Below are 26,757 nucleotides of genomic sequence, written 5' to 3'. Positions count from 1 at the left end.
TCAGGGTGCCCTATAAGAACATGCCTTAGAAACCCAGGGAAGGGGCCTGGGATGGTCAGTGATGGGCACTGAGGCTGGAGCAGGATTTTGTCCAGCAGAGAGGAAGGGAGCTTGGCTTGGGCATTCCAGGCTGGGGTACAGTACAGGCTGGCAGGGAGGAGTGGTGGGTAGTCTAGCTGCCGTGTGTGTGTGAGTGCAGAGAAGATGTGTGCCCCTATTGGTAGAGGTCTGGGGAGGGGCTCAGGGACGCCCTTGCCACACTTTCCGTAGGTAGAGCAAATGAAGTTCAAGGACTCGCGCATCAAGCTGATGAGCGAGATCCTGGGTGGCATCAAGGTGCTGAAGCTATACGCCTGGGAGCCCAGCTTCTTGAAGCAGGTGGAGGGCATCCGGCAGGATGAGCTCCGGCTGATGCGCCAGGTCGCCTACCTCCACGCCATATCCACCTTCATCTGGGTCTGCACCCCCTTCCTGGTGAGGCGCCCATACCTGGGCTGGTGTCCCGTCTTCTGCTTGGTCAGCCTGGGCCTCTGAACCCAGCAGACTCCACCCTGACACCCATCCCCACCGCTGCCCAGGTGACCCTGACCACCCTCGGAGTATACGTATCCGTGGACAAGAACAACGTGCTGGATGCTGAAAAGGCCTTTGTGTCCGTGTCCCTTTTCAACATCTTAAAAATTCCCCTCAACATGCTGCCCCAGTTAATCAGCAACCTGGCCCAGGTAAGCCTGGGTAGGGCTGGGGTTCTAGTGGAGTTTGGGCAGGTTGGGGCTATTTAGGGTCGGGGATAAAGTTATTGGAATCAGGGGAGGGCCATTTGGCATTATGAAGAATTGTTTGGTCAGCAGACTCATGGGCCATTTGGAGTCATTTAGGTAGGGTTTCTGGAAACCCAAGTTCTGGAGACAGCCTCCTCTTACCAACATGGACCCTATCTTTGGCAGTGGGAGCCAGCCAAGAATCAGGCATGAGAAGGGACCCAGCACCAGCATCTGGGCCCTCAGGGGGCCCAGCCTCACCCAGGAAGGTGGGGGCCAGCAAGGGTAAGAGGAGATGGGTGTAAGAAAGGCATAGCTTCCAGGGCTGACTCACACCCTTCTGCATGCAGACCAGTGTGTCTTTGAAACGGATCCAGCATTTCCTGAGCCAAGATGAACTTGACCCTCAGTGTGTGGAAAGAAAGACCATCACCCCAGGTCCAGACAGCCTCTACCTGGGCTTCCCTTAACCCAGCCACTTCTCCAGAAAATTCTGTTTCAAACTTTTAACCTTTCTCTTGTGGCCTCCTTTGCTTCATCCTCCTTTCCCATCTGCTCTCACTCTGTTACCCCTCCCCAGGGCCCGCCATCACCTTCCTCCTCTAGGGCGCTTCTTACTCCTCCCCGCCACCCCCACCCCCACCCCCAAGCTTTCCTGTGCTCCCGTTGGTTCCTTTCCGTAGGGCTCTTCCACCCAGGGACCCTCTCCCCCTTGCCCTGGGCCCCCTGACCCTGTGCACCTCTGTCTTCCCAGGCTACGCTGTCATCATACACAATGGCACCTTTACCTGGGCCCAGGACCTGCCACCCACCCTGCACAGGTACCAGCTTCTCCTTCCCTTCTTAGCTGCCTAAAGTGGACCGCAGTTCAGATCGTAGCGGGACCGCCCCCCCTCCTGCTCCCACTCATCAGCTTTTGACCTGGGAAACAGGAAGAGCCTCAGCTTGCCAGGGTGCTGTCTGAAAGGGAGGAGAGCTTGGGTCTTCAGGTGGAAGGTGGAGGACAAAACCTCAATTCCTCCTCTGACTGGGCTACTTGTCTCCTTACCCCCAGCCTTGATATCCAGGTGCCAAAAGGGGCACTAGTGGCCGTGGTGGGGCCTGTGGGTTGCGGGAAATCCTCCCTGTTGTCTGCCCTGCTGGGAGAGATGGAGAAGCTGGAAGGCAAGGTGTATATGAAGGTGAGAGGGGCAGGGATTACTGGGAAGGGAAGCTTGGCCAGGCCTTGGGCAAACCCTGAGGTAAATTCCTTTGGCCAGGGTTCCGTGGCCTACGTGCCCCAGCAGGCATGGATCCAGAACTGCACTCTTCAGGAAAACGTGCTCTTTGGTCGAGCCCTGGACCCCAAGCGGTACCAGAAGGCTCTGGAGGCCTGTGCCCTGCTAGCTGATCTGGAGGTTCTGCCTGGTGGGGACCAGACAGAGATTGGAGAGAAGGTACAGTCTCTTATCTCACTCTCTGGGGGAGTTAGCACGCACAGCGGTCAGCCTCAGTCCAGCTCAGATCCAAATAAGCATTTGTTCATTCACGCATTCATCTATTAATGATGTCATGCCTAGCTCTGTGCAAGGCACTGGTAAAGCAGATCTATTACTGGGGGAAGGTGACTTAGAAATGGGTAGGGGCTGTACAATGTCCTGGAGGCCAGGCTGAAGGCCTGTTCAAGGTACTGGGAAGGAGTAAAGGAGATAGTCTGCATAAGGAAAAGTATCACTTTTGAGCTGAATCTTAACAGCTAAGGAAGAAGCTCTTATCATGTATCAGATTTTATGACATACCTACTATATGGCATACCAGGCAATATTATATATTAGTAAATGTGTGTCCATGCTGAGTCACTTCAGTCGTGTACAGCTCCTTGTGACCTCATGGACTGATTCCTCCAGGCTCCTCTGTCCATGACATTCTCTAGGTAAGAATGCTGGAGTGGGTTGCCATGCCCTCCTCCAGGGGATCTTCCTGACCCAGGGATCAAACCCACATCTCTTATGTCTCCTGCATTGCCGGGTGGGTTCTTTGCCACTAGCACCACATGGGCAGCCCATACGTTAGTACCAACACCAGACTAAAATCTCTGCCTTCATATAGCTTACGTTCTAGTGGGGAAAGATATGTTAGCAAGGTAAATCAGTAAAATGTATAATATTAAGTGGATGCTAAGAGGAAAGGATGTGCAAGGTTGTATTATCAGTATGCTTTGTGAAAGCCTCACTGAGAACTGGAGACTCGAACAAAGTGAAGGAGTGGTCTGTATCTGGGAACATGAAGCCCTGTCTGGGACATTTAAGGCAGAGAGAGCGGTAAGTGCAAAGGCTCTGAGGCAGGAGTGTGACTGGGGCATTTAAGGACCAGCGAGAAGAACAGTGTGGCTGGAATGAAATGAGCAGGGATGAGGAGGAGGAAGTGAAGTCAGTGAGGTATCCAGGCAGCAGACATAAAGCCTTAAGTCTACTGTAAGGACTACGGCTTTTACCAAGGGTGATGGAAAACCTTTAAGGGTTCAGTTCAGTTCAGTTCTGTCCCTCAGTCGTGTCCAACTCTTTGCCACCCCATGACAGCACCCCAGGCTTCCCTGTCCATCACCAACTCCCGGAGCTTGTTCAGACGCATGTCCATCGAGTCAGTGATGCCATCCAACCATTTCATCCTCTGTCATCCCCTTCTCCTCCTGCCTTCAATCTTTCCCAGCATCAGGGTCTTTTCCAATGAGTCAGCTCTTCGCATCAGGTGGCCAAAGTATTGGAGCTTCAACTTCAACATCAGTTCTTCCAATGAATATTCAGGACTGATTTCCTTTAGGATTGACTGGTTTGATCTCCTTGCAGTCCAGGAGACTCTCAAGAGTCTTCTCCAACACCACAGTTCAAAAGCATCAATTCTTCGCAGCTCAGTTTTCTTTATAGTCCAGTTCCCACATCCATACATGACTACTGGAAAAACCATAGCATTGACTAGATGGACCTTTGTTGGCAAAGTAATGTCTCTACTTTTTAACATGGTACCTAGGTTGGTCATAGCTTTTCTTTCAAGGAGCAAGCATCTTTTGATTTCATGGCTGCAGTCACCATCTGCAGTGATTTTGGAGCCCAAGAAAATAAAGTCTGTCACTGTTTCCCTTGTTTCCCCATCTATTTGCCATGAAGTAGTAGGACTGGATGCCATGATCTTAGTTTTTTGAATGTTGAGTTTTTAAGCCAGCTTTTTCCTCCCCTCTTTCACTTTGATCAAGAGGCTCTTCAGTTCTTCTTCACTTTCTGCCATAAGGGTGGTGTCATCTGCACATCTGAGGTTATTGATATTTCTCCCAGCAATCTTGATTCCAGCTTGTGCTTCATCCAGCCCGGCATTTCACATGATGTACTCGGCATATAAGTTAGATGAACAGGGTGACAATACACAGCCTTGACGTACGCCTTTCCCAGTTTGGAACCAGTCCGTTGTTCCATCTCCGGTTCTAACTGTTGCTTCTTTGAGGGTTAGTGTTAGGGTTAAGGATGGAGGGCATTCGATGCAATTTGCTGTGACTGGAGGTTAGCAAGGTGCAAAAGATGCAGGGTAATATGCAGAGCTTTGATGACTTTAGTAAAGGTTTTGATCTGTACCCTAAAAACCTTGGGATATCAATGAAAGGTTTTATTTTTGTATTAATTTATTAGTTTTTGGCTGCTGCAAAATATACATGACGTGGATCTTTTTTGGCTGTGCCGGGGCTTGGCTGTGGTGGAGGGTTCTTCAGTTGCAGTGCGTGGGCTCTAGAGTGTGGTGGCATTAGCTGTGGCATAAAGGCTTAGTTGCCCCATGGCATGTGGGCTCTTAGTTCCCCGACCAAGCGAGGGTTGGACTCCTGTCCCCTGCATTGGAAGGCAGATTCTTAACCACTGGACTATGAAGAAAGTCCCCATAGCATAAATCTTTAACTTAAAAATCTTTAGAAGTATATAGATCAGTAATGTTAAGTTCATTCACACTGTTGTGCAACCCATCTCCAGAACTCTTTTTATCTTACAAAACTAAAACTCTGTACCCATTAAACAACAGCTTTTACTTATCCATTCACCCCTCAATGGACACTTGGGTTGCTTCCACCTTTCATATATTGTGACTAATACTACTATGAATGTGGGTGGGCAAAGGTCTTTTTAAGACCCTAGATACCCTAAAGCGGAATTTGTAAATCAATTCTATGTTTTTATTCTTTGAGGAACTGCCATAACTGGTTTCTATGATGGCTGCACCATGTTATATTCTCACCAACAGTGCCCAAAGGCTACAACTTGCACACATCCTGGACAACACTTGTTGTTTTCTGGAGTGGTTGTTTGTTATTTTGGTTTTGTTTTCTGATAATAACCATCCTAATGGATGTGAGGTGATATTTCATTGACCTTTCAATTTGCATTTCCCAGTCATTAGTAATGTCGAAACACCTTTACATAAGTAAGGTAATATAAGTATGAGATAAGTAAGAGTAATGTTCAGAACACCTTTACATGTGTTTGTTGGCAGTTTGTATATCTTCCTTGGAGAAATGTCTATTAAAGTCCTTTGTCCACATTTTAATCAAGTTGTTTAGTTTTTTGTTGTTGAATTGTAGGAGTTCTTTATATAGACTAGATAGTAACCCCCTATCAGATACATGAGTTGCAAATATTGTCTTCTATTCTGAAGGCTGCCTTTTCACTTTGCTGACTGTGTCCTTTGATTGCACTGAAGGTTTCAGTTTTAATGTAATCCAGTTTTTCTATTTTTACCTTTGTTGCTTGTGCTTTTGATGTTATATTCATAAAGTCATTGCCAAGTCCAATGTCATGAAACTTTTTTCCTGTGTTTTCTTCTAAGAGTTTTAGAGTTTCACCTCTTTTTTTTAGATACTAAAGATTTCAACGTATATTCCCTCAAAACAAAGACATTCTCTTACGGATCTATGGTTATCAAAATCAAGAAATTTATCATTAATACAGTGCTACTATCTAAAAATCACTGTCTGACCTTTGAAATGTCATCGTTTATCCCAGTCTTTTTTCGTTGTTTTCTTCCCTGGTCTAGAATTCAATCCAGGATCATGAGTTGCATTTAGTTGTCATATCTCTTCATTCTCTGTCAAACTGGATAGTTTCTCAGTCTCTGTCTTTTATTTTTAAGTATTTATGTATTTACTTTTGGCTGTGTGGGGCCTTTGTTGCATCGTGCAGGCTCTTTGTCGTGGCCTAAGAGCTCTTTCTCTGGGCTCTTCCTTACGCCACGCAGGTTTCTCTCTAATTGCGGCGCGCAGGCTCCAGAGCACGTGGGCTCTCGAGTTGAAGGGGGCAGGCTCAGTAGTTACAGGGCGAGGGCTTAGTTGCTCCACAGCATGTGGGATCTTAGTTCCCCAACCAGGGGTTGAACCTGCTTCTTCTGCACTGGAAAGCAGATTCTCAACCAGTAGACCACCAGGGGAGTCCCAGTCTGTCTTTTAGAATATCAACACTTTTGAAGAGTACAGGCCAGATGTTTGGCAAAAAGTTTCTCAATTTGAACACCATTAGTTGTTTGTTTGTTTTTTTTTTTTTTTTTGCAGGGGGTTGGGAAACCAAAGTAATGTTGTATCCTTGGTGCGTCCTATCGGGAGGCACATGATGTCAGTTCATGTCTTACTGACTAATGTTAACTTTGATCTCTTGCTTGAGATGATATCGTCCATCGATGATTTCATTTTATAACCTTCATTGATTTTTGCCTGAGTCAATGTTACTATGATGTGAGCCAAATGTTGATTTTGTAACTCCATTCTTTCTATGATTATTAGTTGGCATTTTACTCTAAGAAAGAGCTTTCCTCTCCTCCCTTTTTGTTTATTCTTTAGTTTCTTTCTATCAGTGCGGGCTCATGTTTGCTTATGTGATTCGGTGGATTATAATCCATTACCATCATTTTTTATTTGGATGTTCAATTTGTCAGCAAAGAGTTTTAAGCAGGGACATGAATTGCATTTTGAAAAGCTGCCCTGGCTGCAGTGTGAAGGGGCCCAGGGGCATAGGAACCAGTGGCGAGGCTCTCGTGTTGGTCTGGGGAAATGATCTGGGCCTGAGTCTGGCAGTGGGGATGAGAAACTTTTAAGTAGGAGTCTGAGATGATAGGAACCCAGAGCAGACCTCCCCATCTACAGTCTCACTCCTCCTTCCTGTCTCTCCTGGACCCACACTGACCTCACAAGCCTGATTTGTGCCCAGAGCATAGTAGCACTGAAGGAAGCCTGGTTGGTCGAATGCAGACATGTTCACACGTCTCAGTCACTATAGCTGCTGTGGCCACCCCTCGTTTCTCGGCAGCTGCAGCTCCCACCCCACATTTGCTGTCCCCAGGGGTCAGTTTCTCAGGGTACACCTAAAGAGCTGAGCCTGTTCCAGAGGGAACGAGGAGAGCTGGTGGCAGGAAAGCAAGGTGTGCCTCTGGGGTCTGCCCACTGGGGTCTGCCTTGCTGCTATATGTCTGACTTTCTGCATAATGGGTTTAAGAATGATCTTACTTTCCCTCTGGTATGTGAATGATCTCAGGGTTGATGAACTCTGGGGTGGATGCTGGATTTCCATTCTTGCTTTTGCCTTTAATAGTTTGGACTTCGGATGAAGTCATTAACATCTTGGGCTCTAGTTTCTTCATCTAGAAAGTGGGGCTAATGATACCTCCCTGGAAAGACTGACATGAGGACCAGAAGTGATAATTGTTACAAAAGTCATCTGCAGACCATATGGGCAATGGGAGACTAAAAGGTCTATTACCTCCTGGGGATTTCCAGCCTCCTAGAGTAAGACGGTGGAAGGTAGGGAAACCAGCTGGGCAGGGAGCAAGTTGTCCTCAGCTGCTCTGGGGGGACTCTGAGAGCTACCACCCCTTCATCCATGACCTTAGAGCCTCCCAGGGACAGGACCAGGCATATGAAATGTGAATTTAGAGGTCTGCCTTGCTGAATGATAATTGACAGGGCCTTTGTCCCCCTTGTGATGGCCTGGCTCTCTTCCACCCAATACACACTTCTCACCTCCCTTCTCCATCAGGGCATTAACCTGTCTGGGGGCCAGCGTCAGCGTGTCAGTGTGGCCCGAGCTGTTTATAGTGATGCCGACATTTTTTTGCTGGATGACCCACTGTCAGCCGTGGACTCCCATGTGGCCAAACATATCTTTGACCAAGTCATTGGGCCAGAAGGTGTGCTGGCAGGAAAGGTGAGGTTCCCAGAGGCTAAGCGGGCTAAAATGAAGTCTATGGCCACAGGAGAGGACTGGTGGGAAGCCAAGGGGTTTAGTGATACCTGGACATATGGAGTGCCTATGGAACAGGCTGGGCAACCGGGGAAACCTGGGGCAGGGTAGGCAGTGCCCCTCGGGCGCTGAGTTGCCTTTGGAGAGCACAGGTTGAGTCCCTGATGTGCCTGCTCCTGCTGCTGGCACTCAAGCACCTCACGCTTGCTCCGTGGCCCCGCACGTGCCAAGGGTGTGTGCTGAGGACAGTAGGCGTGATAGCCTGCTGCCTTCTCCCCAGACCCGGGTGCTGGTGACTCACGGCATCAGCTTCCTGCCCCAGACGGACTTTGTCATAGTGCTATCTGACGGGCACGTGTCTGAGATGGGCACCTACTCGGCCCTGCTGCAGCGGGATGGCTCCTTTGCCAACTTCCTCCGCAACTATGCACCTGATGAGGACAAGGAGCACCAGGAAGCCAACAACAGTCCAGGTATCTGCCATTCCTGGCTCTTCATATTCCCCTCCCCTCCCTGCATCTTCCCTGTCCTGGGGCATCTGAGCGTCTCTGGACAGCCCTGGTGTTATGCAGGAAGGTTCTGGAGTACTTGGATCACCCGTGTGATGTCAGACATCAGCAAGAGGGAAAGTAAACTGGATGACGTCGAATCCCTCCTCCTCCTCCTCTTCCCTCAGTCTTCCTATGTGTTGAAAGGGCCTATGGGCCCAGGCCCAGCTTGTACAGCAAGGCTGTTTTACAGATGAATTGCTGAATAAACATGCAAGTGCTTTTGCTTGTTCAGTCGCTCAGTCGTGTCCAACTCTTTGTGACCCCATGGGCTGCAGCCAGGCTTCCCTGTCCTTCACCGTCTCCCAGAGCTTGCTCAAACTCATGTCCATTGAGTTGGTGATGCCATCCAACCATCTCATTCTGTATCGTCCCCTTCTCCTCCTGCCTTTAATCTTTCCCAGCATCATGGTCTTTACCAGTGAGTCAGTTCTTTGCATCAGGGGGCCAAAGTATTGGAGCTTCCGCTTCAACATCAGTCCTTCCAGTGAATATTCAGGACTGATTTCCTCTAGGATTGACTGGTTTGATCTCCTTGCAGCCCAAGGGACTCTCAAGAGTCTTCTCCAACTCCACAGTTCAAGAGCATCCATTCTTCGGAGCTCAGTTTTATATATAGTCCAGTTCTCACATCCATACATGACTACTGGAAAAACCATACCTTTGACTATGGAAATACTTAGAAAAGTCATTTATTTATCAACAAATATTTATTTATTGAGCAGCTAACTTTGTCCAGGCACTATTCCAGCAATAGTGAGACAGCAGTCTTGATAGTACTACAGAGACAGCAATGAACAAACAGAAAAATTCCCTTCTTGTGGAGCATATTGAGACATTGAGACCCCCTTGTTGTTCAGTCCTGGCTCTTCAACCTCAGGCTCCGGGCTGGCTCTCAGACCTTCTCCTGGGCTTTCTTGTCTGCTTCTGTATATGCAGTTACCATGTCTCGAGCATTTACTAAGGGCTGTGCCTGTTGCAAGCTCTTGACACACATTCTTTCCTTTAATCCTCACAATGGCACGATGAAGTAGGTACTATTATTATCCCCACTTTACATGCCCGCCTAAAGTCATGTGGTGAGGAAGTGGGATTTAAGCTCAGCCAGGCTGACTCCGGAGCCCAAGCTCCTGACCCTTATATTTGAATCCTCTTCCACATAGTCCCTGATGGGAAGCTTTTCTTCCTGTCTAACATAAGTCTTTCTTGCTGCCTCTTTTTTTTTTTCTCAACACAAAATTGGTCATTTATTTTTATTGTTGTTCTTGCTGCCCTCTCAGTCCCTCTCATCTTCTCTTTTGCTTATCCATTCAGGCCTCTTTATTGGAGTGGGACTGGGGGATAGCAGGGCTTTGCAGGGTGAGCTTGCCAACCTCTCCTTTCTGCCTCCCCACTGCAGCCTTGGAGGACAAAGAGGATGAGGGAGTGTTGATGATTGAAGACACGCTCAGCAATCACACAGACCTAACAGATAATGAGCCCGTGACATACGAGGTCCAGAAGCAGTTTATGAGGTGAGCTCCTGAGAACTGTCCACCCCCGGGAGATGGTGGCAGGGCCCCCACGCCCTGCTGTGGAGTGGGGCAGGTGGGTGTTCTCCCTGACAGTCCCCGAGGATCCAGGTGGGGGTCTGTCTGTGGTTGTGCTGGAGGCCACCTCTCTGGGCCTGACCCGTTGCCTCCACAGACAGATGAGTGCCATGTCCTCGGAAGGAGAGGGCCAGGGTCGGTCTGTGCCTAGGAGGCGCCTAGGTGCGGCAGAAAAGGCCGTGCCGGCAACCGAGGCAAAGGCGAGCCATGTGCTGACCCAGGAGGAGAAGACCGAGATGGGCACTGTGAGTAGGGTGGGCGAGGAAGGCTGGAGAGGCTAGCAGGCCCCTAGCACTCTGGGGCTCATGGGAGTCCTCTGTTTGACCGCTGTGGCCACACAGGTGAAGCTGAGCGTGTACTGGGATTACGCCAAGGCTGTGGGATTCTGGACCACTCTGGTCATCTGTCTGCTGTATGGGGGTCAAAGCGCAGCTGCCATTGGGGCCAACGTGTGGCTCAGTGCCTGGACCGATGAGGCTGCAGCGGACAACCAGCAGAACAGCACCTCCTACAGACTAGGTGTCTACGCCGCCTTGGGAATTCTGCAAGGTAAGCCTGCAGAGATACTTAGAAGGGGCGCCAGTGTTCCCTTCCTCATCTCTGTGCTTCTGGGTCCCCCAAAGCATGCCCTTGCCTCTGAATCTCTCTCTACCGTCACAACCCTAGTGACTCCCTGACCCGCCCTCGCAGTCTACCTGCCTCTAGACCTGTCTAGCTCATCCTAGCTACGCCCTGCTTTTGAGTCTGCCTAGTTCACTGAGGAGATCCCTCATCTTGGAACTCGCCCTGCATTCTGCCACCTGGCCCAGGTGAACAAGTGCCCCTCTGCCTCCTCCATCAGGGCTCCTGGTCATGCTGTCTGCTATCACGATGGCGGTGGGTGGTGTCCAAGCTGCCCGCTTGCTTCACCAGGCGCTGCTGCACAACAAGATGCGCTCGCCACAGTCCTTCTTTGATACGACGCCCTCAGGCCGCATCCTCAACCGCTTCTCCAAGGACGTCTACGTCATTGATGAGATTCTGGCTCCCACCATCCTCATGCTGCTGAATTCCTTTTACAACTCCATCTCCACCCTTGTGGTCATCGTGGCCAGCACGCCGCTCTTTGCCGTGGTCATTCTGCCTTTGGCTGTCCTCTACCTCTTTGTCCAGGTGTGCCCTGAGTGAGTGGGCATGACTTAGCATGAGCGTGGCTGTTGTGTGGGCCGGGCTCTCTTGGGGGCCACCTGTGGCAGATGTAGGAAGGGCACACCCCCTTCACCTTCACAGCTGGATTTGATTCAGTAAACACCTTTTTGAAACTCATTTTCCTCACCTGTAAAATAGAATCTTAGATCCCACCTCATAGAGTTATCAATAGGATAAAATTAAATCCTTGTAAATTATGACTGGCCCTGGAACTCCTTCCTGCTGGCTATTTGTCAACAGTTTAAGACACATTATCCTTCCCTTGCTTTTAGGTATCATCTAAACTTACATGCCATATCATATGATGCATATATGATATGTGATGCATATCTTGTAAACTTACATGGTTTTTAACATAGATGAGTGAGAATATTCAGATACAGCTAACTGTAAAAGGCATTTGTGTTGCTGATCCTCTGTCCTGCCATTAATCAGTTGATGAAGGTAACCCACAGGTGGCAGAAGCTCAGGCCTGTGTGTGAAGACTGTGACCTGGGCTGCACTCTGTCCTGGGACAGGGACTTTCAGCTGTACATCCTGCATGGGCCTGGCCATCTTGGGGCCCACAGGGTAGAGGATGGCAGACGGAGGCAGACTGTGGTTTTGTGGGGCTGACATTTAAACAACCGAGGGGTGGAGTGGGGAGAGGTTCTTTAAGAAAAAGAATATGAAATTATCTTATTTTTGCAAATCTGGCAAAATTTTGATTGTGTGAACACATTGCCAGGCCCCTAAGTGGAGACAGGCATTGTCACTGACTTGGGAGGCAAAATGAAGTTAGTGCGATAATTCAGGCCTGCAGAGTGAGTGGCCAGGAGCTGAGAGGGAATTGGGAAAGGCTTTGTGGACAAAGTGGCCTAAAGGACTGAGCAGAGCTGACCAGAGGGGAGAGAGTGGGGGGAGTTCATGGAACCATATCAGGACCCCAAGTCTCGGGTTCTTTCGGGCAAGGGAAGGGAGTGAGGTCTTATGGGGCAGTGGGACAGAGGGGGAGGTGGCGCAGATGGGCCCAGAGGACACGCCGGACTGAGCTGGGATTCCAGGGTCCTGACTCTAAGTTCTTTCTCCAACCTCTGTCAGCGCTTCTATGTGGCTACCTCACGGCAGCTGAAGCGGCTGGAATCTGTCAGCCGCTCGCCCATTTATTCCCACTTTTCGGAGACGGTGACTGGCTCCAGCGTCATCCGGGCCTACGGCCGCAGCCAGGACTTTGAGACCATCAGTGATGCTAAGGTGGACACCAACCAGAAGAGCTGCTACCCCTACATTGCCTCCAATAGGTCAGAAAGCACTCCGTCAGCCCCTGCTCCTTCCATGAGTTTCCGCCAGGGTCTTTGCAGGAGAGAGCCTGGTGTTCCGGGTCCAAGCCCCTCCTTTCCCCTAAACAGCCCCCTTCTTGCATCTGCCCCATTTCCTTCTTGCCTGATCTCTACAGGTGGCTGGGGATCCGAGTGGAGTTCGTGGGCAACTGTGTTGTGCTCTTTGCTGCACTCTTCGCTGTGACTGGAAGAAGCAGCCTGAGCCCAGGACTGGTGGGCCTGTCTGTGTCCTATGCCCTACAGGTACACAGAGGTCTCAGCCCCAGAGTAGGGCCACCCCGGGGCAGAGGCCAGGTTTCATAAGCATCTCCTGAGTACCCCACTCTACCCAAAATGGGGACCAGCCACAGATTTTGATCTCCCAAACTGTGAGCTCCCAGTCAAGCATGGAGAGTCACTCCCACCAGCAGGGGATGATACTTCGGGGTGTGCAGGTCTTAGTGGAGGAAGGACAAAAGGTAAGAACCCAGAGGAGGTCTCTACCTGGGTGTGTTGGAGAAATGACCTTGGAGCTTGGCCCCAAGAGACAAATAGAAATTTGCTGTGCCTGCACAAGATCTAGAGGTTAACCTTGACAGGGGTCCTGGGGCAGGGACATGGAGAGCTAGGCTACACCTTATTTCACAAGCCTGCAGAGAAAGTACCTGGAGCAGGTAACTAGAGCCTGAGCAGGTCACCCTGATATCAGCTGATATTGTCAAAAGGTTAAACAGCTGCAAATAGAATTTTTGTGAAGCAGATCATATTTGCAATGCCTCAGGTGACTCAAGTCTTTGAGTTTTGATAAATAAAGGACAATCCAGACAGGTCAGTCTTCTCAAACTATTCAGTATGCCGATGAATCACCTGGAGATCTTAAACTGTAGATTCTGATACAATAGGCCTGGGGCTCTGGCTTTTGCATGTCTATCAAAACTTCTTGATTCACGAAGTGTGGTCTGAGGACCAGTTACATCATCTGTGAGCTTGTTAGAAATGTAGATGCTCTAGTCCTGCCACAAACCTACTGCATCGGAAGCTACATTTTAAGAAGATTCCCTGGGAAATCTTTCTTGCGCATGTTAAAGTTTGAGAAACACTGGGATGGGGAGCCTTTTGTTTGAGAAACACTGGGATGGGGGGCCATTGTCACTGCCTGAGGTACAATTGTGATTAGAGCCCCAGGTGGCATAGCTATGGATTTGCCCAGGCCCACCTGGGTCATAGTTGGGATAGGAGCATAAAGAAGGAGTCTGAGCTCCTCCCATAGCCATGTCAAGGGAGTACAGATTGCCCCACTTATGACCCAGTCCCTCTGGCTAGGTGACGTTGGCTCTGAACTGGATGATACGAACGATGTCAGACTTGGAGTCTAATATTGTGGCTGTGGAGAGAGTCAAGGAGTACTCCAAGACGGAGATGGAGGTGGGTACGGAATCAGCCTGGGGCAGGGAGAGTTGAGAATAGGGGGTAGGGGTGCTTGATGGCCCACCATCCATCCCTACATCCCCCTAGGCCAGCTCTTCTGGTGGCTCTTCATTCAGTCCTTAAAGAGAGTCAACCAGAGGTCTATGTGAGGAGGTGTAGAGGGTTCAGAGTTGGACAAGACAATTCCTGATGAGTAGATAACAGCTCCCGTGTTTCAGGCCCTCCTCAGTCACAGTACTTTGTCCTCCCTGGGACCCCCGGTCCGGTGACCTGCCTCTGTCCCTCGGTCCATGAGTTCATCCAGCCTGGATTCTGTGCTCCCCCAGTGCCAACACTCTCAACTCCCTTGCGCTCCTCTCTGTCATCCTCTCTCCAGTTGAGCCCATCTGTCTACCTTCTACATGCGGGTGCTCGGCTGCTAAAATGTTGCTGGAGAAAATCACTGATTTTACTTCAAGTTTATAACCACACGCCGCTGCAGGGTATTCCCATCTTGCTTCTCCAGGAAGCATGTGTTTCCAGTTTCAGAAAGATTTGTTTTGGCCATTCCCTTTCGTTAAGCTCCCACTCGCTGTGCTCAGCCGTCGACCTTGCCTAACAGTTCAATGAGGAAATAGGTTATGAGATGTGAACTCCCTCAGCCTTCCTGCCTCTGGACTTTCAAACCTGCCTGCGTCCCTTCACCTTTTTCCTCTTTTAACAGGAAACGTCTCTTCTCATTTCAAAGTGCACTCCCTCTACTTGTTCGCGTGGCCACCCGAGGACGTCACGTCCTTAATTACCTGCTGCATCATCCTTCTTGCTCCCTCTGTTGGATGATTCCCATCCACATGCAAAAATATGCACTGGTGCCTTCCATTCTAGACTCTCAAGCCAACCCTCCCTTTCCTGTGTATCCTGAATCTCATTTCTCTGCTCTCCTTTGTCATGAAACTAGCTTTGAAATAGGTGCTCTCCCCCTGCCTCGTCACCTGGTGGCTTGTCTGCCTCCTGCAGCCTGGTTTCTGGCCCTATCGCTCCGCTGGATGCACTCAGCAGTGACTTCCTTGGTTCCAGAGGTAAGGAGGCTTCGCTGTTCTCCTCTAGTTCGACCTCTCGGCATTATTTGGACAAAATAGCCCTCGCTGCTTCTTGAAGGCACTTCATGGTTTCTGTGACCTGAGCTCCTGCCCTGTCAGCCCCCGCTGAGCCCCCACCCCGTCTGTTCCTCCCAACCTGGCCTCTCCTGCCCCTGGGGCCCCCATCTGTCCCTGTCTTCTCCCAGCTTCTCTTATCACCCTCTCCTCCCCCCATTCTCTGGTATCTTCAAATTCTCTCTTCATGCCTAGCATTACAATTTCCCCTGTCTACATACATGATCCTTTCTCCACAGCCTCAAAAATTCTGCCCCCAATCCTACCCATTGTTTTGATACCTCCTCAAGAGAGCATGGCAACCCCACTCCAATACTCTTGCCTGGAAAATCTCATGGACAGAGGAGCCTGGTGGGCTACAGTCCATGGGGTCGCAAAGAGTCAGACATGACTGAGTGACTTCACTTTCACTTTTCACTTTCATGCATTGGAGAAGGAAATGGCAACCCACTCCAGTGTTCTTGCCTGGAGAATACCAGGGACAGAGGAGCCTGTGGGCTGCCATCTATGGGGCCGCACAGAGTCGGACACGACTGAAGCGACTTAGCAGCAGCAGCAGCAGGAGCAGGAGAGCAGATTATCTGTACTGGCCGTTTTGTTTACTGATTGCTGACGCTCTGACTCCCCTATTTCAAAACATCCTACCCTCTGCCTCCCCAAGTAGCAGCAGAGAGATCCCTTAAAAACATACCAAATCACATTATTATTCTGTGCATGGCCCTACATCTTACTCAAGGTAAAAAAACAAAAAAACAGTCCTTAAACTGCCCTGCCAAGCCCTACATGGTGGGGTCTTCCACTACCTGTCTCCTACCTCTCACCTTTGTCACTGTGCTCCAGAGCACACCTGGAGGTATTTATCCTTGCTGTTTCCTCTGCCTGGCATGCCTTTCCCTTAGATAGCTACTTGTTTGGTTCCTTTACTTCCTGCAGGTCTTTATTTAAATATCACCTCCTCCAGGAAGCCTTCCCTGACCACCCTGTACGAAACAGCAGGGACTTCTCCAGGCACTTCTTCATACTCATCACCATCTGACATTATATAGACTTACTTATTTGTTACCTGTATGCCTCCTTAGATTAGGATGTGAGCCTCACAGGGACAAGGACTTTGTCTAGTTTGCCATTGTTACGCCACCACCTGTCATGGAGTAGCCACCCAATAATAAAGAATGGTGAAAGGGGGAGTCGGGGCATGTGGAAGGGGCTGCTCGGGGATCTTGGGCATGAGGGGAGTAGAGGAGGGCAAAGTTCTATGGGGAATAATGTCAGATGGATAGAGTCATTGAACCACAAGGTTGGGCCACACAAGTGCCAGGGGCTCCCCGCCAGGCTCCCTGGTAGGTGAGGATGGCAGGGGCCTGGGAAGAGAGGCAGACTGAAGACGGAAGAGGGCTGGGCTGGGGAAGAGATGGCCCCCTGATGCAGAGCCTGTCCTCCCCTGGTGACCAGGCCCCCTGGGTGGTGGAGGGCAGCCGTCCGCCAGCAGGCTGGCCACTGAAGGGCGAGGTGGAGTTCCGAAATTATTCCGTGCGCTACCGGCCAGGCCTGGAGCTGGTGCTGAAGGACCTGAGTCTGCGAGTGCATGGTGGCGAGAAGGTGCGTGTGGGGCAGGTTTGTGCCTGGGGAATGTGGGTCTGTGGGATGGCAGGTACCCAGCCTAGAGGTCTGCTTAGCCTTCCAGGGGAGTCCTGGAGACAGACCCACCAACTCCCCAGCCTTTGCCTGACAGCCTCCTACCCTCTCCAGGTGGGGATCGTGGGCCGCACTGGGGCTGGCAAATCATCCATGACTCTCTGCCTGTTCCGCATCCTGGAGGCGGCTGAGGGCGAAATCTACATCGATGGCCTCAATGTGGCTGACATCGGGCTCCATGACCTGCGTTCTAAGCTGACCATCATCCCCCAGGTACCAGTCTGGCTTTGTCTGGTCACACTGACCAGTGACCCTGGGGGCAGGCTCCACGCTTGTCCTGTAGCTTGAGGTTCAAGACTGGGACCTCTATCTGGGAAGCTGGGGAGCAGGACAGCAGGAGCAGAGCCACAGAGGGACCACGTGTGATGAGTCTGGAAGGGACAGATGTATCCTGCTCAATATCACCCTGTCCTCTGACCTCCTAGACCAACAGAACCACAGACTCTTCCATACGGCCCACACCAGAGGTGTTCTATCCTGCTCTCCTGGTTTCACAGCTCTGAATTACGTTTCACTTTTTCTGGCTTCTCTGGAGTATTTTTCTGCCGACTGGACACTTTGGAGTCAGATTAGCAGCTCAAGGTTTCTACTTTAGCAGAGGACTTTGGGTTGGCAAAGCTGAGGTTTATCATGTCTCCACAGGCATTTTTCTATCTCCTTGGCCATTGCCTCCCTCCTGGAGGGTTGGGGACACAGTGGAAATGCTGCCACCTCAATCCCTTTCTTGTTCCCTGGCCTCGGGGCCCATGGCTCCCTCTGGGGCCTGAGCTGCCTCCCTCTGAGGACTTGCTTTGTCCCCAGGACCCCATCTTGTTCTCGGGGACCCTGCGCATGAACCTGGACCCCTTTGGCTGTTACTCGGAGGAAGACATGTGGCAAGCTTTGGAGCTGTCCCACCTGCACACATTCGTGAGCTCCCAGCCCGCAGGCCTGGACTTCCAGTGCTCCGAGGGTGGGGAGAATCTCAGGTAACAGCTGGGAGTGGGTGGGTCAGGAATAGCACTCCGCTGCATTAGAGGATGTAGCATCAAATGATACCAGGCCAGCCCTCTCCTGCCCTCCCACTCCCATCTTGTTGTTGAGTCACTAAATCGTGTCAGACTCTGCAACCCCACTGACTGCAGCACATAAGGCTTCCCTGTCCTTCACTATCTCCCAGAGTTTGCTCAAATTTACGTCCATTGAGTCGGTGATGCAATCCAACCATCTCGTCCTCTGTCGCCCCCTTCTCTTCCTGCCCTCAGTCTTTCCCAGCATCAGGGTCTTTTCCAGAAATTTGGCTCTTCACAGCAGGTGGCCAAAGTATTGGAGCTTCAGCTTCACCACCAGTCCTTCTAGTGACTACTCAGGGTTGATTTCCTTTAGGATTAACTGGTTTGGTCTCCTTGCTGTCCAAAGGACTCAAGAGTTTTCTCCAGCACCAGGATTCCAAAGTATCAATTCTTCAGCACTCAGCCTTATCTAGGGTCCAACTCTCACCTCTGTATATGACTACTGGAAAAACCATAGCTTTGATTATATGGACCTTTGTCAGCAAAGTGACGTCTCTGCTTTTTAATATGCTGTCTAGGTTTGTCATAGCTTTTCTTCCAAAGAACAAGCATCTTTTAATTTCATGGCTGCAGTCACTGTCTACAGTGATTTTGGAGTCCAAGAAAATAAAATCTGCCGTTATTTCCATTTTTTCCCCATCTATCTGCCATGAAGTGATGGAACTGGATGCCATGATGTTCATTTTTTGAATGTTGAATTTTAGGCCAGCCTTTTCATTTTCCTCTTTCACCTTCAACAAGAGGCTCTTTAGTTCCTCCTTACTTTATGCCGTTGGAGTTGTATCACATGCATATCTGAGGTTGTTAGTATTTCTCCCGGCAATCTTGATTCCAGCTTGTGAGTCATGCAGCCCAGCATTTTGCATGATGTACTCTACATATAAATTAAATAAGCAGGGTGACAATATACAGTCTTAACATAATTCTTTCCCAATTTGGAACCAGTCCATTGTTCCATGACCAGTTCTGTTGATTCTTGTCCTGCATACAGGTTTCTCAAGAGACAGGTCAGGTGATCTGGTATTCCCATCTCTTTAAGAATTTTCCACAGTTTGTTGTGATCCACACAGTTAAAGGCTTTAGCATAGTCAATGAAGCAGAAGTGGGTTTTTGTTTTTTTTTAATTCCCTTGCATTTTCTATGACCCAACCAATGTTGACAATTTGATCTCTGGTTCCTCTGCCTTTTCTAAATCCAGATTGTACATCTGGAATTTCTCAGTTCATATACTGTTGAAGCCTAGCTTGAAGGATTTTGAGCATTACCTTGCTAGCATGTGAAATGAGTGCAACTGTACCATAGTTTGAACATTCTTTGGCATTGCCCATCTTTGGGATTGGAATGAAAACACCTTTTCCAGTCCCGTGGCCACTGCTGAGTTTTCCAAATTTGCTGGCAAGTTTAGTGTAGCACTTCCACAGCATCATCTTTTAGGATTTGAAATAGCTCAGCTGGAATTCCATCACCTCCACTAGCTTTGTTTGTAGTCATGTTTCCTAAGGCCCACTTGACTTCACACTCCAGGATGTCTGGCTCTAGGTGAGTGAAAAGTGTATCTTTCCCTTTGTCCTTCACCTTTCACTTCTTTTCTCCGCTGTTTGTACAGCCTCCTCAGACAACCACTTTGCCTTTTTTTGTGTTTGTTTTTCTTGGGGATGGTTTTGGTCCTTGCCTCCTGTACAGTGTTACTAACTTCTGTCCATAGTTCTTCAGGCATTCTGTCTACCAGATCTAATCCCTTGACTCTATTTGCCACATCTACTGTAGAATCATAAGGGATTCGATTTAGGTCATATTTGAATGGCCTAGTGATTTGAACTCGGGGCACTCTACTGTATTGAGCATATCTGTGTGCCAGGCTTCTCACTGACTCCTCACACAAGCCCCAGAGAGACTGAGCTAGGGCCAAAGGGGCACAGCTGGGAGAAGACATGCCTGGGCTTTCAGCTAGGTCTGGGAGACTCCAAGGCCCCAGTCAGTTTCCTCTTGTGAGGTTGTCAGTGCTGTGCTTGGCCTGATGAGGGGGCTGTGGACCGAATGTTGAGAAGACCAGAGGAAACATACAGAACTTTAGGGAAGTCTTTTATTTTTTCCGAGTTGGTTTCAATTTTGTCTCTGGTTTAGAAGTGGGCAAAGTGAGCTCTCCAGGCCTTTCTTTGCTTCCTTATAGCCCCAGATTTTATATCCCCAGCCACTGGGTCATGTATCAGAGAGACTCAGAGTCACTTCTCACTGAGTCTAAAAGCTTGAGATACATGTGCCTGTGTTAACTGTGTGGTTTGGGGCAAGTTGCTTAACCTCTCTGTGCCTTCGTTTTCTTAACTCTAAAAGGAGTATGGGACAACAGTTCCATTCCTTTAGCACCGTGCTGCCTAACAGCCACACTGAAAACAGAAACGGATGAATTAAATTTTGGAATTATGTATTTTATTTAGCCCAAAATATCTAAAATATTAGATATTTTAAAATATTAGATATTTCAAATCACTTCAACATGTAATTGATATAAAAGCTGTTATGGATATCTTGCATTTTTTCATATTAAGTATAAAATCCTGTGTGTATTTTTACACTTACAGCACTTTCACTTTTCACTTTCATGCATTGGAGAAGGAAATGGCAACCCACTCCGGTGTTCTTGCCTGGAGAATCCCAGGGATGGGGGAGCCTGGTGGGCTGCCGTCTGTGGGGTCGCACAGAGTCAGACACGACTGAAGCGACTCAGCAGCAGCGGCACATCTCGATTCAGATTTGCCTCATTTCAGGTAGCCCACAGTCATGTGTGGCTAGTGGCCATCATTTGGACAGGGTGGTTTTATGGGTTTTGTGATGAAATGGAAAGCACTTAGACTGGATACACTCCTGAGAAATTTAGCTATTCTTATTTTTCTACTCAGTCCATACCTGTGTGGACTCTCTCCAGACAAAACAAAAACAAAAACTTGTACATTTCAGTTCAGTTCAGTTCAGTTCAATCACTCAGTCGTGTCCGACTCTCTTTGTGATCCCATGAATCGCAGCACGCCAGGCCTCCCTGTCCATCACCAACTCCCGGAGTTTACTCAACCTCGTGTCCATTGAGTCGGTGATTCCATCCAACCATCTCATCCTCTGTCGTCCCCTTCTCCTCCTGCTTTCAATCTTTCCCAGCATCCGGGTCTTTTCAAATGAGTCAGCTCTTCGCATCGGGTGGCCAAAGTATTGGAGTTTCAGCTTCAACATCAGTCCTTCCAATGAACATTCAGGACTGATTTTCTTTAGGATGGACTGGTTGGATCTCCTTGCAGTCCAAGGGACTCTCAAGAGTCTTTTCCAACACCACAGTTCAAAAGCATCAATTCTTTGGCGCTCAGCTTTCTTTATAGTCCAACTCTCACATCCATACATGAATACTGGAAAAACTTAATAGTGTTCAAGGCATGTTGGCCTCCGCTATCTCCTTTAATCTTTACTGCAGTCCTGTGGGCTAGAAATGAGGCTCCAAAGTATAAAATGATTTGCCCAAAGCCACTTAGCTAGCAAGGGGTGGGGCAAGGACTCAGGGAAGTGGGAGGTTTTGCCCCAAGCCTTTACTTGCTGCATCATAGCCACTGGTGGGATGCCCCCACCTCCAGAGTCAGCCTTGTAAGAATGAATGTGTCCAGTCCCTGGATCTCACTTACACAACCAGGTTGAGGGTGGCTGGCAGACAAGCCTAGGCTACCAGACCCTATGCCCCATAGCTGTTTTTTGGCCCATTCTCCAATCCCTGCTTGTCATCAGCACGTCTCACCAGATCACCCCTCCATCCCCACATCAACCAGGACCTGAGACAGAAATGTACTGTCTCCCCTCCTCCCTCCCTGAGCTTGTAGTCACTTTAAGCATAACCTGTATCCTGTGCCAGTCCCACCATAAATCAGCCCTAAATTCTATCTGGCAGCTCATTCTGCTGCCAAAACCTTCATTAGTTGCGGGAATGGGCTGAAAGAGAGCCTGGTCTTCACTTGGGCTGGAGTGACTCACCCCTTTGGGAAGGGCTGAGGTATTTCTCCTTGGGTGTGGGGGTGCTGTAGCCTCTGTAGTTGGGAACACCGCCTTGCTTTGTTCCTTAGCTCTGGCTTCCAAGGCAGGGGTTGAAGATATGCATTTCACCCCTCCTCCACCTCTCCAGTGACTAGACATGGGGAGCCCCCTAGATCCTCCTCTGCCCTGCCCCTTCTGAGTTCCCACCATAGAGCCCTGATCTGTATTCCCTATGGGGGCAGGAGATGGCTGAATTGTGTGGTATTAGGCTCAGCAAGATAGCATGATGTATGCAAATACCAGGAGGAGTCATTCTAGTGTGTGATTACTAAGGTGTAAATGACTAACAGAGTGAAACAGAGGCATGGTGGCACTAGCTAAAGAGAGAGACGGGGGAAGAAGCACAGAAGGAGGGAGCCGGGGGTGCCACGGAGAGACTGGGGATTTCACATTGTTAAGTACTGGCTCTACCTCAAGGCCCCTCATTATCCCGGTGGTGTCCAGACCTCAGCTCTGTGTTCCAGGAGTACTGGGCTAAGGCAGAAATGGGAGAGGTTAGACAGAGAGCCAGCCCGAGGCTAATGAAAAGGAGCGGAGACAAACAGCTTGGGGAGGAAAGCCTGGGGGGCAGGTTGGGGGCACCCAGCTGGAGACTTCCTTGCTTTCCCTACTCCCAGTGTGGGCCAGCGGCAGCTCGTGTGCCTGGCCAGAGCCCTGCTTCGCAAGAGTCGAATCCTGGTGTTAGACGAGGCCACGGCCGCCATTGACCTGGAGACTGACGACCTCATCCAGGCCACCATCCGCACCCAGTTTGAGACCTGCACAGTGCTGACCATCGCGCACAGGCTGAACACCATCATGGACTATACCAGGTAGCGCGCTGGGACCCGAGCAGGGAGGGGCAGGCGAAGGGACAGGCAGATCATCTGGATATGTGGATGTGGGAGCCTTAGGGGATTATCTGCGGTGTGGAAGGGGATAACAGCATGGCTCACCTGGGCACTGGGTGCACAGTGATGGTTTCTGAGACACAGGGACACTTTGGAGGTAAAAATGTCGGGAATCGACATGTTGGGGCTCCCTGAGGCTCGGTTCACTCCCCTACCCCAGCCCTTAATGCTGAGATGAGGGGAACCAGATCCTTCATGCTAAATCCTGTCACTTCCTGAGCACCTTGCCCATGGCTTCATTTGCTCCTCATTCCCACCCTGTGGACATATAGACCAGGAAGCCACTGAGGAAAGGTATACGATTCTTGGGTCCCTGCCTCGGTGAGCCAGACACACCGTCATACACAGTAGATGCTTTGTTGTGGGAAAGCAGAGGGTGGAGTCCCAAGCCTGGCTCTGCTGCTGTGTGACCTTGGGCAATTTGCAAAACCTTCATGAAACTGTCTCTTGAGGTTGTTGTAAGTAATCAGTGAAATGAAGTATTAAAAGTGCAGGTGATCCTAGAATATGTTCATTTCCTCCCTAACCCCTTGTTGTAATTCTCCCTAGAACCAGCTTCTCAAAGAATTAGGGAAGAAGCCTTGCTCTTGGTATCTTACAGCTTCCCTGGGGAGTCAGCTCATTCAGCCAAAAGGAAAAAATGTGGTCTATTCTCTCATTGTGCCTAATGTCAAGGTGTAGCTCTGGAGGACAGGATAGGGGTTGGGGGACTCAGAAGCCTGATGGAAGTGAGCTGGTACTGGATTGCCAGGCTAGCTCCTTTGGAGGCACAGGAGCTCAGGGTGAGGAAGAGGCAGGAGGCTGCAAAGAATCTATGCTGAGGTAGTATGGTGGGAGTACCTCGACAAGGTTTCATTCCCAAAACAAACACCTGTAGGGTGTGGGGAGCAGGGGAAACACACGGACAGGGCAATGGGCAGACCTTGTCCCTCTCTCAAGTGTCCCCACACAGGTCCCAGGGGCTCGGAAACCAAGCTGAGAATGCCTGATGCTACTGTCTGTTCCATCCCCACCATATACCCCCTCTCCACTCCTATCCGAGACCCACTGGGAGAAGAGTGGGTAGGAAGGCTTGAGCCCTGGGTCCACACAAGGGAAAGGGCCAGACCAACAGGATCTCTTCCCATGCCTAACTGAAAATGGTTTTTACCAGCAGCCCTGAGGGGCAAAACCTCAAATTGACCTTGGAGGTTGGGAGTTCAGTCATTTGAGTGGATCAGGCAGAAATTAATGACATAATCACGCTACTGAACATGTAATTAGAGCCTGCAGGAAGGAAGCAAGGGTCCACATGTGTAGGCAGAGGAGCCAATCCATACAGGCAGTGGAGGAGCCAAGGGCCTGGGCTTAGAATCCTGCTCCCGCCTCACCCTGGGAGGCAGCTTGTCAGCCCAGCATTAAGAGCACCCTGTGTTTAGTTAGCAAGAGATTCTAAGCCCAGGCCCAGGCTTGAATTCTCATCCTTCAGGGCACCAGCCAAGCCCTAAAGGACGAGTAAAAGTTGAGTAGCAAGGAGACGTGATAGGGAGGGAGCTGGAAATTTCGGGAAAAGGCTGTAGCATGTGCAAAGGCCTGGAGGTAAGAGGGCACAAGAGTTGAAAGGGAGAAGGGGCAATAGAACCAAGAGGAGGGGAAGAAAGCTAGGCCTCACTCTGCTGCACTGGGGACCATGGGAAAGCATTTAGTCCTCACCCCAAGAGCAAAGGGAAGCCACTGAAGTGAGTGGGCAGTGGCTAGGCAGTGATGTTCACAGACACACCTCTTCCCAAGGGGCTCTTCCAGGAGCCCCACAGGTGGGTCGACTGCATGCAGTCCAGGCCCTCCTACTGGGGAGCATCTCCTAGGACGTGGGGGAGCCCCTTCTGCTTCCACCTCACCCTGGGAGCCAGCTTGTCAGCTCTGCACTAGGTGTACCCTGTGTTTAGTTGGCAAGAGAGTCTAAGCCCAGGCCCAGGCCTGACTATGTATGTGTGGGCGGGGGGAGATCCACCCATCAGCAGCGGCCAGATTTGTAGCCAGATTCCAGCGTCAGGCCTCACTGCAGCCGTTCCCACCGTGTGCCTTTGTGAGTTGGCACAAAGCAGATGGATACATACAGGCCCGTGGCTCCCTGTGCACACCCCTGTGACCCTGGTGAGGGGAAGGGCTCATTAAGGAAGGTTTTCAGAGCCCTGACTAGCAGAGATGAATAGGACCTTGTGTTTGATCCTAGAAACTGCCTCATCTGCCAGAACAGCAAATGGAGTGGCTAAAATAACCAGTCTTGCAAGTGTGCACATGTGGCATGGTGCTTGTGTTGGGCGGGTTGACTGAAGTGGAAGGGTTGGCATGTCACTGAGGGATCTGAGCTGTACTCAGAAGGGCAGGGTTGGACCACGAAGCCAGATCTGAGCTGATGGAGACCTGACCACTTCTTTTCTTTGGCTAGGGTCCTGGTCCTGGACAAAGGGACGATAGTTGAATTTGATTCTCCAACCAACCTCATTGCAGCCAGAGGCATCTTCTATGGGATGGCCAGAGATGCTGGACTTGCCTAAAATATATTCCTGGTCTTTCTTCCTGGACATTCTTAAAGTTTCCATCACAAATGGAGAGGACACCAAATATGTCTACAGAATGGACTTGATGGCAAACGTTGGGGACATCTGTTAGGTCTTTGTCCCTGCCAGGTGCCTTGTAGGATAACCATGCTAAATGCTTCAGGGGGGGAAGTGAGGGCCCAGAGGTGAGTGACATGCCCAAGGTCATTGCTAATATGTGGCAGAGCCCAGACTAGTCCCCAAGTCTCCTGATTCCCAATGTGGCATTATTTCCACACTGTACTGCTTATAATCATTTCAAGGGATGACCTCCCTACCCCCATGATTTTTCATATTTTCTAATCTGAAGTGTTTTGGGTTTTGTTTTTAAATAAAGCTTTCTCCTCTTCGAACAGAAGACTGCCAGGTCAGACCATCCCTAGGAACTGAGTCCAATACTCATTAAAAATGGAGCACTGATGAAATAAAGCTACGTGTTAACAATACATACACTCCAATGTAGCCTTTCTCTCTGTTCACAAGGTCTAGGGGCTAGGGCCTTTAGAGGAGGTGGAGAGGAAGGAGGGAGACGCAGAGGTAGCCTTTATACACATCTACATGGCTGGAATTATCTGAAAACATCAGACCCAAGAGCTTTTGGCTGGAAATACTGTCTTCACGGCCAAAACTCACTGGGTAATTGCCAGTAGTTCCTGTTCTGCTGTGCAGAGGCTGTAAAAAGGTGAGAAAGCAAGCCCCTGATATCTGACCTGAGGCCTCTTGAGAAAGCTGCTGTGAACACCTCCACATTTATGTCATCCCTCAGACCACTACGCCTGCTTCTCTAGGGGATGAGAAGTGCATGGCACTTTATCTCCTTGCCCCTTTAGCATTCTGTTCCAGACAGGTCCCCATAACCCATGAGGTCTCCAAGTCATTCATCTTCCTCACTCTGGCTGAAGCTGACTGTGGGAGCACAGAGCAGCCCCGGGCCTACCCCCCGTTTTGAACGTCCCAGGCTGGTAAATGAGATGAGGGGGTAACTTGCTTTTCTGAACAAGCCAATGAAATGTTCATTTTCCTGCAGGTCAGAATTTACCTGGCACGCAGCCTTCAAGGCTTCTGGTCTCCTCTTTCGTTCCTTCAACCTTTATTCTTGGTATAATGTGACTGGTTATGGATGATGTTTTTTTTCCCCTCCATCCTAAATGGTTTTCAGTAGGTGTGGAGATGGCTCCTTTGATCTGATTTTTCTATATGCGTTGGGCCAGGCTGTGCTGCAGGACTATTTGTTAAAGGTTAATCACATTTTTGGGGCTGGCCGTTTCTGCCCAGGATGTTTATGAGTGTACA

The 26,757-nt window shown here is 49.8% G+C and overlaps 1 protein-coding gene across 5 annotated transcripts in view; it reads left to right on the top strand.

Annotated features, from left to right (window-relative positions):
* The window catches only part of ABCC3 (ATP binding cassette subfamily C member 3), a 48,602-nt gene extending 22,690 nt beyond the window's left edge, over positions 1-25,912 (top strand). Inside the window, exons 12-31 of one of the 5 annotated variants that reach the window (XM_018064856.1) lie at positions 271-474; positions 579-725; positions 1,112-1,199; positions 1,516-1,582; positions 1,816-1,942; positions 2,021-2,197; positions 7,796-7,963; positions 8,280-8,472; positions 9,947-10,061; positions 10,234-10,381; positions 10,478-10,685; positions 10,978-11,288; positions 12,405-12,604; positions 12,760-12,886; positions 13,946-14,047; positions 16,636-16,782; positions 16,933-17,091; positions 17,680-17,846; positions 22,613-22,807; positions 25,314-25,912. In XM_018064856.1, the coding sequence (XP_017920345.1) occupies positions 271-474; positions 579-725; positions 1,112-1,199; positions 1,516-1,582; positions 1,816-1,942; positions 2,021-2,197; positions 7,796-7,963; positions 8,280-8,472; positions 9,947-10,061; positions 10,234-10,381; positions 10,478-10,685; positions 10,978-11,288; positions 12,405-12,604; positions 12,760-12,886; positions 13,946-14,047; positions 16,636-16,782; positions 16,933-17,091; positions 17,680-17,846; positions 22,613-22,807; positions 25,314-25,422 (3,159 nt within the window). In that variant the 3' untranslated portion in view covers positions 25,423-25,912. Of the gene's footprint in view, positions 1-270; positions 475-578; positions 726-947; positions 1,031-1,111; positions 1,200-1,515; positions 1,583-1,815; positions 1,943-2,020; positions 2,198-7,795; positions 7,964-8,279; positions 8,473-9,946; positions 10,062-10,233; positions 10,382-10,477; positions 10,686-10,977; positions 11,289-12,404; positions 12,605-12,759; positions 12,887-13,945; positions 14,048-14,987; positions 15,520-16,635; positions 16,783-16,932; positions 17,092-17,679; positions 17,847-22,612; positions 22,808-25,313 lie in introns of those variants that run through there. The other 4 variants (XM_018064857.1, XM_018064858.1, XM_018064859.1 and 1 more) reach the window with 4 other exon arrangements.

This window comes from Capra hircus, chromosome 19, assembly GCF_001704415.2.
Source record: "Capra hircus breed San Clemente chromosome 19, ASM170441v1, whole genome shotgun sequence".
Lineage (NCBI taxonomy): Eukaryota > Metazoa > Chordata > Mammalia > Artiodactyla > Bovidae > Capra > Capra hircus.
Note: the sequence above shows the minus strand (reverse complement) of the source record. Positions and strands in the feature narration are given on the sequence as shown.